This window comes from Buteo buteo, unplaced genomic scaffold (genome assembly GCF_964188355.1).
Source record: "Buteo buteo unplaced genomic scaffold, bButBut1.hap1.1 HAP1_SCAFFOLD_62, whole genome shotgun sequence".
Classification (NCBI taxonomy): domain Eukaryota; kingdom Metazoa; phylum Chordata; class Aves; order Accipitriformes; family Accipitridae; genus Buteo; species Buteo buteo.
Window position 1 is genome coordinate 367,687 of NW_027439228.1, and position 15,155 is coordinate 382,841.

Consider the following 15,155-nt stretch of genomic DNA (forward strand, 5'->3'; position numbering starts at 1 on the left):
TCTTCCTGTTATTTACTGGTAGTCATTATGACGAATAAGAAGGGAAGAGTGTTCTGTTCATTAAGGAAATGGCTGCCATATCATTTGTCTCTCTTGTCTCTTCTTTTAATTGTGGCTCCCTTCTAGGTGCATGTCATGCTTTGTGAGAGCTGTGCACTATTTTCTTGGTGGATTGAGATTTATGAGTCAGAGGGAGAATGATCAGAGGAGAAAGATTTATGCCAGTTACTGTTCAAAGGCTGCATTCTCTCTCTCTTTGCGTATATCCACAGGGGTCCAGGAGGAAAGTGTTTTTTCAGGCAGTTGAAAGAGAAATGGACTTCTCTGTCATTTGGGTTTGGGGGTTTTTTTGGTGTCCCAGTCTTCTTGTTCTTCATAGGATAGATGTATTATTGATGACAAGCAAAGCCGGAGATTCTGTCCCTGTAAATATCAGACACATGAAAAGACCCAAGTTGAGAAATTCACATGGACTGTGGAGGCATGGAGGCAGCAGTGTTTTGGGATTACCATATTCCCCAGTGGATATCTGCAAGTGTTGCACAAGAAAGAAACAACACAGAGAAAATGTAGGATGTGACTGATGCGCCGCTATCCCACGTGCTGCCGAACAGAGACAGTCTGTGACTTCTGTGTCCAGAGCGACTGTTTATTAAGGAGAAAATGTACAATTGTTTTGTATCTCCTTCAAGTGGCTTGGATTACGCAGTTTTGCATGCTCACAGCAGCATAATTCCTCTGGGAATGTCCACCCAAGGAGAACCGATGTGGATGTGCAGAGCTCTGAGGTGTCCTGAGAGTTGTGGAGTGGCAGGGCTGCAAGGCAGCAGGAGCATTTCTTTGCTCCCACATGATGCAGAGGCTGCATGCAGAAATATAATAGCAAATTGTAGGTCTTTGTGGGTCCCAAGCAGCGTGAAAAATCTGCCCGTTGTCCTTTTAGGCAGTAGTGGGGTGGAGGAAGAGATCTCCATAGCCATACCTGGTCTATGGGTTTTTTCCATGTGGGCAATGAAAGGATGTGCCTTGGCATTTTTGAAATCAGCATTTTCTGCTTGTGTGTTTTTCCATCCAGCCTGAATTTTCAGTGATATTGAAGCATCTTTTTACCTTCCCTGGTAATGGAAAAGAGTCTACACTGGCACATATCGCATTGTGCCCACCTCAGGAACATTGTGCTCGGTGAAAGACCTATGATGTAAATGAGCATCAGACTGGTGGATTTACGGGCAAGGAGTTGCACATACAACTGGACTGCTGTAAAACTTAGAGATGTTTTAAAACTAAAAAAGTGTTTTAAAACCTGAAATCTGTTGTTTGTTTTGAGTGGGCCCATGTTTAGAGGTGGAAATTTTGAGTACAGTGTAAACCAGTTGGAATTACAGAAATGAAGGATCTCACCCAACTGGCTTACCAGTGGTGGAGATGTAAGGATAAAAATGAAACAAATTGCAAGTTAACCTCTTAACACTTTGTTATACGTGTGACAGACAAATCACTGATCTACCTGTGCTGATTCCCATTTCTCTATGATTCATGTGCAAAACCTCCCACTCTGCAGAGTGCGTGAAAGATGGTCAGCCTTTCAAGCCATATCACTGTGTAATCTTTGTATTAATCACAGAACAATAACTTGAAATAACATTCAGGGTAGGTGAAAACAGCATTGGAGTCTAGCCTTTCTGTTGTCATCTTCACCTCTGGAAAGAAACTAAAAGTCTAAGGTGTGTTGCAGTGAAGCTTACAACTTGCAGTTGAGTGAGTAGGTGTATACTTGTTTTCTCACGTTGAGGTATGTTTCTTCAGCTATGACGTAAATAACTGATCATTTGAAATGAACACGTGCATATGTATTTTATAATCTGAGGTGTGTAGTTACAGGACAGTAAGTTCCATGCTGGTGGATAGCAGTATAAAGATAATATACAGCAGGTTTTTCCAATAGCTCACCTAAGTTTATGACTAGAAAACTGGCTTCCAACAATTACAAACTGAGATTCAGAAGAAAAGAAGCCATCACTACAGTGTGAAGTATTTTCAATGCTAAACTGTGTGCCTGTGTTTTTCCTTTGGAGGCAGGGCTACAAACCATGCAGAAACACACAAGCATACTTGAAGAGCTGCTGACATTTACTACTTCCTAGTAATTTCTTCTGGAGAAACAAACAAAACCCCCATCAAGCCAAAACACACCCTAAGGGGCAATACACTTGTATTTGTCAAGTATGTACAAGTGGAGAAGGACTGTTAAGTACTCAGCTCAAAGGAGTCCTCTTAGCTGCAGATTTTTGAAAACAGTTAATAAAAGCGGCAGCTCTTGCTCTTGAGAAGAGTACTGTCCAGTTTCAGAAGGCAAATCCTCTTCCGCTTTCTCCCTTCTCACCCAGTAAATTCACTGTATCGCGTGCATCTTAGTCCTGTGTTTGTCCACGCTGTGGACAGAGGATGCAGCACCCATCCTGGATGCACCAAATGAGACTGTTTTACCCACCTCGTTAGCCTTTGCACAGGCATTGTCTCACAAGTGCCAGATTCTGTATGTGTGGGTACCTGTGGGAATCCGATGTATACCTAAGGATTGACCAGTTGATGTTGCCAAAATGAGACAGTATTCAAAGCGAGCTGTGATGAAAATAGCCCTACTAAGATAAGTTGCTTTAAATGACTATGCCTATATGAATGAGTGAGTATTGATAAGCAATGCAGGTAATTAAGAAAGTGTATAAGAAAGGTCTCTGTGCCTACAGAGTGTCTGGCACAGGATGCACGTTAGGCACCTATCCATCAGGTAATTTTAGCAGAGCTTGAACTAAAGCAGACTCTTTTTATTTTCTTTAAAACACTGAGCTTTATTTTTGTTAATACATCTGCCAAGGTTTTGATTAATTTTAGAAGTTCTGATCTCTAATTTGCCTAGTTCTTCAAGCTAAAGAGAACAAGCTTAATCTATGAATATTTACCTTCTGCAACGTGGTAATGCTTTCTACGTCAGCTTTTATGGTATGCAATTTAATTATGGAACAGCTGCATAACAGCTTGACTTAAGATCAGTTTTACAGAAACAGGACAACTTTAGGAATACAGATACGTAGAGCGTATCAATGATGGTTTACTAACTGAAGGGGACATGCAAGAGCATGCTGTGAAATATCATTCACAAAGATATTTCTAAGTGTACTAAGGTGAAATCGTACTGTACTCGGTGAGCAACCTCAAGTAGGATCCATGGTTGTAGTGCGAGGCAGAGGGGCATATGTGTAAAAGCGATGAAATCATACCCCAAGAAGTTATAAATAATAGGGAAGTTTGGTTAATGGGTGTAAACGGTGAATATTGGCAAACATAACTGCAATACTCTTTCTTGGGAAATGGAGAATGAAAGTAGCTCTGCTGCTATTTTGTTGCGAGTTTCTTTGACCTGTGAATCAGCCTGTTGAGCCACAAGACAGCTCAGGAGTAAATTATTGGAATTAATTTTTTTCCATTTTTCCCTGGTGCTGTTCAGAGCAGAAGGGATGAGATATATACATAGGTATGTATGTTCCAGTTTTGATAAAATGCATTTAAATCTTGAGTGTGTTAAAACTTTGGTCTCGTGGGGAGCAAAGCTTGGGTCAGTTAATGGGTTCTTGGGTTAGATGATGTCTGTCTGGCATTTGATAGCATTACTTGAAAACCAAATGCATGATTTATTTATCCGCTTTAGAGAAGCAGACCTATAGGAACATAGGAAGGCCGAGAATTACATGGACTGCGAAGTATTTTATTTGGGCTTTTGTCCAAAAAACCCCTGCCTTTTCAGTAAACTGCTAAGATGTAAGGGCTCAAAAAATCATCGAGAGAGTGAGTCACCCAGACGGAGTGGAATTCTACCAACGATGCGTTCTGTGGTAACTCTAGTAATATGAGAGGTAGTTGTACCCATTTAGCAGTGCTATTTTTATTTCTTTAAAAAGATGCTGTTGCCTCGTACTGGGAGGAATCCAAGTCCCATAATGGCCCAACATTCCGAAAGTCGACGTGGGGAAGATCAGCTAGTGCAAGTAATTAATCAACAGGCAATACCTGGTGAGGGTGTGTTGGTACGGCTGGTGGAAAGCGCTCTCTCTGTGTGCAGTGGACAGTCTCAGCAGTACCCCGCTTCTCTGGAGGCAGAGAATGACACTGTCGCTCTTGGCATCTGTTTTGTCTGGGATGTTTTTAGAGGAAACGCGTTTGAAAGTGTACTGGCCTGCTTGCACGTGCTGGAGAGGTAGCTTATGGCTGTTGCTTCCTTGGTCAGGAGAAGGAGGCAGCAGTGCTGTGCGTGGGGTAGGTGTGTAAGCAGGGGGTGAGCTGGCAGCAGGGCTCCTGCCTGCGTACTCCAGCCCCAAGTGTAGCCCTGGCCACAGGTGTCCAGATGTAAGTGTGGGGGCACAGCACGGAGGGAAAGGCCTTGCCCCTGTTGCCCCGAGCTCCTGATGCACCACTGCCTCGGCAGCCTCTGCTGCTCGCTCAGAGCCCTTCCGCAAACCCCACGTGTCCCCCACGTCCTGTCCCAGACTGCTTCCCACAGGGAGAATCTTCCCGCCCCGCTCCTTCCAGAAGGTGGAAGGGGAGTGATTTCGGAGACTATAGTCGCTAATACAGACTTGCCCAGCGAGTCGTCATCGCAGGCGTCTTTGCGCCTCGCCCTGTTTGGCAGCCCCTCACTGCAGAGCCCCTCGCTCTGCTGCAGAGCCCCTCTTCTGCCCCCTCCCAGGCTCCCGCGCCTTCCAGCTCAAAAATCCTGTCTTCTCTTCCAGCCTCAGCTCCTGGCACCGATTTCCAACACTCATCTACCAGCTGTACTTAGAAAAATGTCATTCAGACAAGAGCCCCGCAGCTTAAAAAAAGAGGACAAGGCTGAGAAAGATGGACCCCTTGTAGACTTTGTCAGGCCCTTTATTCATCCTGTGATTAAGGTTGGGGTGACAGAGGTGTCGAACTCTGCAGAAGAACATTGCTGCTGTGGCAGAAGGTGCTTCCGAGGTAGGAGACATCTGGAGCCCGCACGAGCGCTGTTTGGAGGGGGGGCCAAGGGAAAAGGTGTTGGAGAAAGAAGGATGTGTTTCTGCATCTGGTGACCTCTGTGGGATTGTGCTTGTTGTCACAGGGTCATTTACTGTGTTGTTTCAAGGATGAGGTCTTCGTGCTTTTAGTCGGTTAGGAAAGCAGCAGTACTTTGGCTTACATTTCACCTCTTGTTTTTTCTTTCATACTGTCTGTGCAGAGAAGGCACAGGCTGGATTTAAACTGGGGCTGCTGTTTTCTCCTGGAGATTGGTGAAACTTTCCTTGAACAGAAAGCAAAAGGAATTTGTTGGAGCTTTTGCAATAGCAGTGATGTGTCAAGGTTAGAAAAAGTCTAACTGCGAGCGGCAGAGGAATGCACTGAAGACGACTCAATATGAGTGATAGAAGTGATTCACTTTATTTGCACAGATAGGTCATATTTATACAGCTTACGATAATTATGCCTACTAGTCCTAATATGATTGGTACATTGCTAATGTTTATTCGTTACTAAAACACACCTACTTGTGGTTTGCAGCTATGTAGGTTCCGCAATTTTCTCATGGGAACTTTCTCAAAGTTGTCTATGAAACCTTGCCAAGGTCACAGTGGATGCAGTTACTTATCTCATTCTTCAGCATCCAGGTGTTGCTTGTCAGGACAGGCTCTTCTTATCTTCTTTTTTCCCAGCGCACAAGGACACAGTATTTTGTAAACTTATGCTTCGTTCCCACATAGCGGCTGGAATGCTCACATGCCTTTGCCCAGCCAAGAAATCCTCAACATCTAACTATGCATCAGGCTCCAGGGTCTGGTGGTACAGGAGAAAAAAGTTTGCCTGAAAATCAAAAATGTTGTCTCTAGAGTGCAGGAATGCGTTTTCCTTTTGACTGTCATGGGAAATGCAAAGCCAGGAACTGGCCCAGCAGTTAACTGATTTGGGGCTTGATTCTTCACCCTTAGACTGAGCACCTTATTTCAGAGGGCCTATTCGTGAAAGCAGCAGTAGTGCTCACAGAGGAGGATGCTGTTCTGTTCAGTAGAGTGGGCAGAACCATCCCTTCTGAGGCTGCCTGAGCTACTGCTTGCTTTGGAAAGCAGCACAGCAACCTTCCTTCCCCTCTGCTATTTTCTTTGTGGGATTTATTTATTAAAAGTGAACCGAAGGATGTGCTGTGAACAGCAGATTAACATGGCTATGCAAATGAAGGCCTCTGGTGTTTGATAACTTACTGAGTGAGTGTGATTGCCTGGTCACCAGCTGTTAGAGTGAATCCTGGCTGAGAACAGGCAAAGGGGAAAGTCATCACTAGATTAAATAAGAAAAAAGCAAATAAACCCATCGATAACTCGCCAACAAAATACTTACCTCCCTGTCATCCTCAGGAATCCATTTCTTGTAGTTCTGCAATTCACTGTTTTCTCTAGCTGAAGAAATGGTGTCATTATATTGAAAAAAAAAATGCTGAAAGGATATATCCATTAAATAAAATTTACATAGAATGTCTTTGTATATAATGTTTTTTTTACCCAGGAATATGAAAGGTACCTTCTTCTAAAACAGCATGGTTGTAGATTAGTTCATGTATTCCTAAATACAGCTAAGTAAGTTGTCAACTTAAAGATTTGTCTAAGTTAGTAGCATTTCTCTTAAATACAGCCTGTTAATGTTAGCATAAATGAACGGAAGGAAGGAGATAAAGAACGCTGTGCGCAACTGTGACACAAGCTATGTTCAAGTGAGACTACTAAAAGAATTAGTAGCCTCAAACAGAAAGGGGGGAACTGATAGCATATTTCCATACATTCTGTATGGTATGTCTAAATATTTTGATGGTTTTAATATTTTGTACCAGCCGTGGAAACTGGTTTGCTGCTAGGTGACTGTAAAAGTGAGATTTGGTAAATAATTGAAGTTTGATTTCACCAGAGCTCTGATTGTTAAAGTCACTTTCCTTCGCCATTTTTTTAAATGATGGCTGCATCAGCCGGACGGATGGCACTGTCGAGGGGCTGCAGCTGAGCACCCCTGGTGCTGCTCCAAGCCTGGATGTCTCACCTCTCCAAGGAAGCTGCACCCAGGAGCACTCTGCCACCTGCTCTTCCAGACCCGGTGTTTCTCATTCAAACTGAGATGACCCGTCGCGTTGAGCCGCGTGCAAGTAATTTCTATAGGATTGGCTTAACATGCAGTAGTGCTGTCTGCCTGCGCACGGTTGGCTTCCACCGCTGGTCAATGGGAGTCCCTGCTGACAACTAAAAATGGAATTGAATGGAAGGGAATTGCAAGTCAAAAGGGCCCTGTAATAATTTTAGAGTGCCTGAGGCACCATGCTGAAGCCCTGGCATTATAAATAAGGGTAATGTACTAGAGACTGAATTGCAATCAAAGCAGCTGTAAGAACGTGGAGTGTGCGCTGAGCTTCTTTAAGGTGTGTGGAGTTAGATTATGATCTGTAGGCAGTGCAGGCAAATCCATATTTGCTCACGGACGTATGTAGGGACCCTAAAGCCTGTGATTAGAAAGGCCGAAGGGATGTGGGGAATGTGAGATGAAGGCTCCAGAGCCAGGAGTGAGAGAGCTGTATTGGAGCAGCCCGACCCTCTGGTTGTCTCAAAGTGTTTCCAGGGGCTGAACGGTGGAAGGGGCTGACTCTGTCCTCCCGGCTCACCGCGTCTCATCTCCTGGACCGTCTGTGTGATGATGCAGTCTGCTGACCTCTTGCTGCATTTCACGGTAATGTTTAAAAAAAACCAAACCAACCGCTGTTTATGAATAAGGTTGGTGGGAGGATGGGAAGAATCCGAATGTCCTGGGTGAGCTCACTGTTCCTGACATAAACTGGAGTAAATCCAGTACTGTCAGTGGGCCCGTGAGTGTTAACAGCAGCTCATGGCAAATTGCACGGGCTGCCCCAGAAGGGCTGGAGCTGAGTCGGAGGGTCAGGCAGGGGAAGCGTAAGGGTTGGCCTTGGTGCCTGCTGAAGCTGGGCAGATGCTGTGGGCCACCCTTGGGACAGCTGGTACAATGGCACGGCTTGAATAGCTCGATGGTGAGGCGTGATGGCAGGGAGGAGAGCAAGCGCTTCTTGAGTTGGGACTCACTGTCTGATTTCAAGTGCTGGTGGCTGAATTTACCAGCTCAGTGCCTTTATTCCCTTATAACCCTCTCAGCCACCATGGGCTGTGTGTGTCCTGCTTTGTGCCATGTGCAGGATGACAATCCCTTTTTCTGCAAAGGTGAATGGGCTTGGGAAGAACACCAGTTAAAGGGTGCCACGTACTGCTGCGTTTTGGGTGCAGACATACCCACAAATCTTGCTCCCACCAAATTGCATCCTGCAGGGAGAGTTTTGCTGGTAAATGGGTGTAAATGGGTGCAGGCAGACAAGGGGAGGAGGGTCCCTGCCTGGCCCGCAGCTCCCTCCCTCGCCATTCTTGGGGTGATTTGGGGTTATTTTGCTGTGTCAGTGAGGCAAAGCTGGGCTCTCCGGGGCTGAGGTCAGTGGGACCTGAGGAAGGCTGTGATGGTCTTGAGGCTTTGAAGGGCTCTGCAGCGAGCCCCGTCCCCGCTGGAGGGGACGCTGTTGGGGTTCAAGATGAAGGCATTGGAGCCCTTGCTGTCGTGTGTGCCTGTGTCCCCCCCGGCCCCCAAGGTCTGTCGTTGTCGCAGGGGCTGCGTGCTGCTTTCTGTGTGGGGCCGTGCCCGTGAGTCCTGCAGGGACCTGTCTGTCCTGGCTTCCCCACCAAAGGGCTGCTCCCCCTGGGGAAGGGGAGAGGGGAGTCGTCCGTGTGCCGCCCCACCGTTGCCTGCCCCGCTGGTGGTGACTCGGCCCTGGGGGTGGCTCGGTTCCCCTCAGGGCTTTCCCCGGCTCGGATCTGGGGCTCAGCAGGGCTTTTGCACCTCTCGGGTGCTGTTTTTTGGTGCCCCCTGCTCTCCCTCCCCCTCCCACACAGGCAGGGAGCGGTTCTGGAGAAGGAGCTTTTAGTTGAAAAGACAAGAGAAAAGGTCCCATCCAAGCTGGTCTAACCCCTCCCTACCCCCCTCCCCGACCTCCCCTTCAACAAATACCCACGCCTCCTCTCCCACCCCCCACTCCCCCCATCTCCATCCCTCTCACCCCTGTCTAATCCCCACCCCCCACACACACCCCCACGTTGGCCGCAAGAGCCCTGCGCTTGCTGGGTGGCGTTGGCAAGGAGCTCTGCGCCTGCCTCTTCCTCCGCTTGCCTGCCGTGGCAGGTGGGGATGGTGGCAGGTCCATCCCGGCATCCTCTCACAGCTCCTGGGGCTCCATCCTGATGATGTTGAATATTTCTAGGCTCAGCATGATGTTGCTGAGCTCGGGGATGCAGTAGTCAGGGGTGAGCAGCTCCTCAGGCAGCGAGAGCGAGCTGAAGTTGCGGTTGGGGGTGGCTGCGCCGGTGCCACCAGTGTCCCCGGGCATGGAGCTCCTGCTGGGAGCATCCTGGTTGACCCCCACTCCATCCGGGGAGCAACCAAAGAGCACTAGGGCCTCTTGGAGAGGCACTTTCTCAGACGCTGCAAGTTCACCTACAGGCTCCCCAAGGGCTTGATTGTGGGGGTCAGCGCAGGGGCTGGGGGGGACGTCACTGCCTGGGGGTGCCCCCACATGGGTGGCCATGCCACAGGTGTTGATCTTGGCCAACGGCCCCTCGATGTCCTTGTGGCTGGGGATGGGTGTTGGCATCGCTGGGGGGGCTGGGGCCATCCCTCTCCCCTCTCCGCTGGTGCCAGCAGGGTCCCCAGGCATGGGGCCGCTGCTGGGACCATCCTGGCTGACCCCCACTCCATCCAGGGAGCAATCGAAGAGCCTTAGGGCCTCTTCCAGGAGCATCTCCTCGGACACTGCAAGGTCGCCTGCGGTGTCCCCAGTGGCTTGATTGTGGGTGGCAGCGCAGGGGCTGGGGGAGACATCGCTGCCCAGGGGTGCCCCCACAGGGGTGGCCGTGCTGGGGATGTTGATCTGTGCCAACTGCCCCTCGATGTGCTGGTAGCCGGGGATGGACACTGGCAGCTCCAGAGGGGCTGGGGCCACCCCACTCCTCTGATTTTTGTAGGGTGCGAGGTATTGTGGTTGGCTCTGGGGGGTCCCTGGGGCTGTCCAGGCCAGGGGGGCCCCGCAGCCCCCGGGACCCCACAGGGCAGCACCCGGCAGAGAAGCGGCGCCTTGGCCGAGCGTGGCGGTGGCCGGTGGAGGCAGGTGGGTGGTTGTCCACTGGATGCCAAAGACCCGGGGATCGAAGAGGCAGCCACATGGAGCCCTCTGCAGACCTGTGTGGGTGAGGGGGAGCCGTGCTGGGCCGGGGGGACTCTCCAGGGGCACCCGCCGAGCCGGCCCCCGATGGCCGACATCCCCCAGCTCTGGGCCAGGGGCGTGGGGAGCTTGTGGCTGGGGCAATCCCCATGGGGTGAGCTGCTGTGCCGGTGGGACGGGGTTGCAAATCAGGGAGGAGGCTCGCATCTAGGAGGTGAAATGGGAGATGTGGCCCCAAATATTTGGGGAATTCTCTGCAGATGAGCTTTCCTGGGCACGCACCGCCCAGGCGAGGGCAAGGATGCTCACCGGGGCTTGCTGAACCCCCATGCGAAAAGTGCCGGGGGAACGGGTGTGATGGGGATGGCGAAGGTGCCAGAGCAGACTGGGGTGCCATACCTGCTGGTGGTGCCTGGGGGGCCTGGGGTGCCTGGGCTGCAGGGAAGGGCTGCTCCCACGCGGGCAGGCGGCACAGGTTGGCTGAGCCTAAAAGAGAGAGACAGGAGCGATGGCCGGCGGTCACCTCCGCTCTTGGTCCCCAAAAGCATCCCTGGCCTGCAGGGGTTGTGGTTGGTCCCTACCTTGAGGGTAGAAGGTTTTGGGGAGCACGAAGGGCTGGAAAAGCTGGGGCGCCGGGGGGCCCCAGGGCCCACGCGGTGGGAGCTGCACTGGTGGCCGCGCCATGGTCCCTTCTGGCCGTTGGCTGCCAAGGACTCTTTGGCGTCTCCCCGGAAGGAATGCGGAGGCTCCCTGTGTTCCGCCCCACCCCCAAGAGCCTCCCCAGCTCGTCCTGGGGAGGGAAAGGGTTAAGGGAGGCTGGGGTGCCCCTGGGGCCTACAGGCGGCTCCCGGGGTCTGCGGGTGCAAATCCTCTTTGCTTTCAACAGTATTTTTCCGGTGGGGGAAGAAGAACAAGTTGATGCAGCCAAGCCGAGCGGGGACCAAGCTGCAGCCGCAGCCTCCTTGCGCCAGATGGCAAATGCATTTGTGACTGTTGCCCGTGCTTCTGTTCGCTGCGTTGACCGGAGCGAGGCAGAAATAGGAAAAAGGACCTCGAGGGCGCAAAGGAAGGTCACGCGGTGTTGCTCGGTGGCACGCTTTCCCCCAGCCCTTGCTCCAGTAGTGCTGTCAGGTCTTTTAGTCTCCTGATGGGAAAAGCAGCAGCTCTGGATCCCCCTCGGAGGGGGCGGCGCTTTCCCTGGGTGCGTGACACCCAGGAGGAGACGGTACCCACTGCCGCGTGCTCCCAGAAAAGCACTGGATTCTGCCCAACGTCTGGTGTCGGGGCGCTGAGGCTGTTTGCGCTCTACGGGACCCCAGGGATGGGGCTAGTACATCCCCTCCTCGTGCTTGGAGGATTCGGCACTAGCAAGGACACCCTGGTACCAAGGACACAGGCCTCTCGCTCCCGCTGTGCGAACAGTGTGTGGCCTGGGGAGTCGGGACAACTGCCGTGAACCGGAGGCCAAAGATCTCTCCTGGCCTGTATCCTGTTAATTAAAGAGATTGCACTCTGTTCGTGAGGCACCTCTGACTGCAAGATTGTGCAAGGCCATCTGCTGCGTAACTTGTGGCAGGGACCGATGCTGGGGGCGTGAAGGCAAGCGCGCTTCTAAAACCATAAAACTCCGTTTCATTTCAGAGTGCAGCTGAGCCGCCCCGCTCCTCAACACTCTGCCATCTGCACCGCTGTGGCTGGGACCGGGCAGTGCTGCACATCCCAAAGGCCACCAAGTCACACCCGCGTCCCTGCTGCTTTGCCGGGAGCTTCTGCGATGCGAGCGATGTTCTGGGGGCTGATCTCTTGGACTGCAGCTACTCCGTCCCTGACCGGCAGCTGGTCAGGAGGGTTGTGTCCCAGGTGGAATTCCAGCTCTCTGACGAGAACCTGGCCAAGGATGCTTTCCTCCTGAAACATGTCCAGAAGAACAAGATGGGCTTCGTCAGCATCAAACTGCTGCCGTCCTTGAAGAAGGTAGGCAGCCCGTTGCGTTGGCCAGCCGGGGTGGGAAGTGGCCTCCACGTGGAGGATGCCTGGGTGTCTGGGTGTGCTCTGGCTGTCTGCGGTGAGGTGTACGGGGAGGTCCAGGCTCTGCTCAGGCTGCCTGTGTCCCGGCAAAGCGCTGGTGGTGCAGAGCTGGGCCCTGCTCTCTGCCTTCGACGTGCTGCAGCAGTTCTCCACCCAGGGAGGGTGGCTGGGGAAGCGGTGAGCAGTCCTCAAACCCCAAGCCCAGGGCTGGCTTCACCTCTTCTGCCCGTGGTTCCCCCAGGCTGCTGTGAGAGAGGAGAGCTCGTCCTCTGGTGGTGAGGCTCCTTTACGTTTGGGTTTGGGGCTTTCTCTTTTCTTTTGTTTTTCATCACGACTAGATGAATGAGCAGCGCAGTTTATTAAAGCAACGGTACAGGTGCTTTTGGATTGCCCGTGATAAATAGACTGTCTGCAAAGCACGTGCAGGTGGCAATACAGTTGCCTACAAGCGCATGAAATGATGAAAGAAAAGAGCTCTAAAGAATTCTAAGTTTCCCGGGGAAGCACTCGGTACAGCCGAGTGTTTGAATCTCATGCAATAGGCATCCGTGTGGCGGGGGGGGAGAGAGGCTCAGCTCATCGACTGATCCCAGAAGTCAGCGATGTCCTCCCGACTTGTCTGTGATGGTGTCTTCCCTGACATTTCTCCTCTCTTAAGCCCTTTTATGTTTTCTGAGTTTTTCGGTGGAGCTTGAGTGACTCTAGTCATACATACCTTTCCTTTGATTGGTATAAAGTTCTCTCGGTTTGCTTTTAAAGGTATACGCTGGAGAAAATTCAGAGCATGTGCTCAGTGGGGGGGTGGTCGCACCTTGGAGGTGGGTACCTTTGGGGGTGGAGGTGTGTTTTGGTATTATAATGAGCAGAGTTCACCCAAAAGACCTGCTGTTGTGTGTGAGTACCCCAGAAGTGGGCACGTGTGATAGAAACCAGAAGTGTAGGGCATTAGCTCGACAGAACCGCCGTTATTTTACCTCCTTGCTTCAGTGGATTCAATGCAGGGACCAAGCGCTCTCATTCCGATCGTTCCGGTTGCCTACCCCTGCGATCACAGAGCCTGGCCGCGGGGTCTCGGCTCCGCTCCACCCTCCGTGTTACTTTTCAGAGTCAGCGTACCAAGCTTCCCCGGTGTTGCTGACGTCCAAAGTTGCAGGTCACGTTGCTTAGGGAGCCACCATGGAACCGATCCTTTACGTGTGCACTGCGTTCCTCCCCGGAGGTTCACCTTCCCTTGAGGGGCAGCGGGGGGCGTGCGTCGTACCGACAAGTCACCTCCAGCAATCATTGCACGGGCTGTCGCTGTGCCCAGGAGGCCCGGGGGTCTCTCCCTGCCCTTGGCGGCCATGCCCTGGGCCCAGCTGCTGGGTGTCCCTGGCGCCTCCTCTGCCACTCGGCTCGCAAGGAGAAGCCTAGTGCTGTTCCTCTTCTCTCGGGCCATGGCAGGAACCAAGCGTGCAGCGCAGAGACCGCCCTTATTAGCCGTCCCCTCTCTGTGCCAGAGCTACAGCCTATGCGGCCCCGCAGCCAGGAGGAGCAGGGACTTGATGTGGCTGGACACAACCCCTTTTCGTGGGGCGTAAGGGGGGTGATTTCGGCAGCCGCAGCCTGGTGGCAAGCCAAAGCGTAACCAGAGCCATAGGTTGGGATGGTGGGTGCCAACAGCCCGCCACGGAAGTAAGTCAGGCTTTGAGAAACAAGTGCGCGGAGGTGACCCCGGTGTGGTGGAAGGAAAGGTTGGTGGTATTCAGACGTGGACCATTTGGATCCGTGACCAAAGCCCTGCCAGGCAAAGGACAGACAGCTCTTCCAAACTGTCAAAATAGCCCATTGCTGCTATTGCCGTCACAACCCCTTGTCCCACTGAAACCCAGCTGTGCAGCCTTTCTATTAAACACACCCGTTGGCCGTGTTTATAGGGGATACCAAAGGCGCTTCAGCCATGGGTGAAACTTCCACAGCTCACCTGTGACTTGAACCTTTCCGAGAGTTCTTTGCCTACCTCGGTTTGTGGGAAGATGTTCAGATCTTATCTGAAACCCTGGCAAGTCTCCTTTTCCTTTAGGATTTAGTATTTTGAGTACTGAGAGATTAAGAGAGGTACTCTCCTTGCCATTTTGTGCGCTGGTGCCAAAATGGATCTGTACCTTCAGACTCTGTAAATGAGGGCATCTAGGCCACAGACGTTCCTTTGGTTGTGGTGCTGCCAGAGGTGAAAGACAGGGGTTTGGTTCCCTCTGCAGGAACTCTGCAGAGATGTAGAGAGCATGCACGGTTTCCTCACCGTTCCTTACCAAGGCACCAAGGGACATTTGCTACCACACTGTCAGGGGAGGTTTGGACTTGACGTGAGGAGACATTTCTTTCCCAAGAGGGTGGTCACACCCTGAAACAGGCTTCCTGGAGAGGTGGTGGGTGCCCCATGCCTGTCAGTGTTGAAGAGGCTTTTGGACAATGCCCTTAATACCATGCTTGAACTTTTGGTCAGCCATGAAGCGGTCAGGCAGGAGGACTAGTAGGGACTTGTAGGTCCCTTCCAGCTGAACTATGCTACTCTCATTCAGAATGTGAAAAGAGAAAAAGAAACAGGTTTTTCCCACTTTGTTGGAATTTGACAGAAAGTAAATTAAAGATGCCTTGTCCAAAGTTGCACAGCAGTTTAGCAATTGCATTTCAAAACGGTGTTTTGGCAGTTGAAGAAATTACACTGCCAATAGAGCTGTTTAGGAAGAAAAAGGAGTAGTTTTGCGGAGGATGTGTGAAGGCCTCTAGAAAAACATCTTTAAAGAGTCTGTGGGTGTTTCCCATGGAAAGCACT

The 15,155-nt window shown here is 51.3% G+C and overlaps 2 protein-coding genes across 2 annotated transcripts in view; both read right to left on the reverse strand.

Annotated features, from left to right (window-relative positions):
* Positions 1-15,155, reverse strand: part of LOC142027846 (uncharacterized) — a 327,572-nt gene that overhangs the window by 189,403 nt on the left and 123,014 nt on the right. The window lies entirely within an intron of this gene.
* LOC142027834 (proline-rich protein 22-like) lies at positions 9,311-10,996 on the reverse strand. Its single transcript, XM_075022036.1, has 2 exons — positions 10,894-10,996; positions 9,311-10,419 (listed from the first exon to the last, which is right to left on the reverse strand). Exons 1-2 carry the CDS (start codon positions 10,994-10,996, stop codon positions 9,311-9,313), a joined length of 1,212 nt encoding a protein of 403 aa, XP_074878137.1.

Coding starts and splice junctions, on each gene's coding strand:
- LOC142027834 (XM_075022036.1), bottom strand. CDS start 10,996: ATGGCGCGGCCACCAGTGCAGCTCCCACCGCGTGGGCCCTGGGGCCCC. Junction 10,420..10,893: donor CAAAACCTTCTACCCTCAAG/GTAGGGACCAAC, acceptor CCCCTGGCCCAG/AGCTGGGGGATGTCGGCCAT.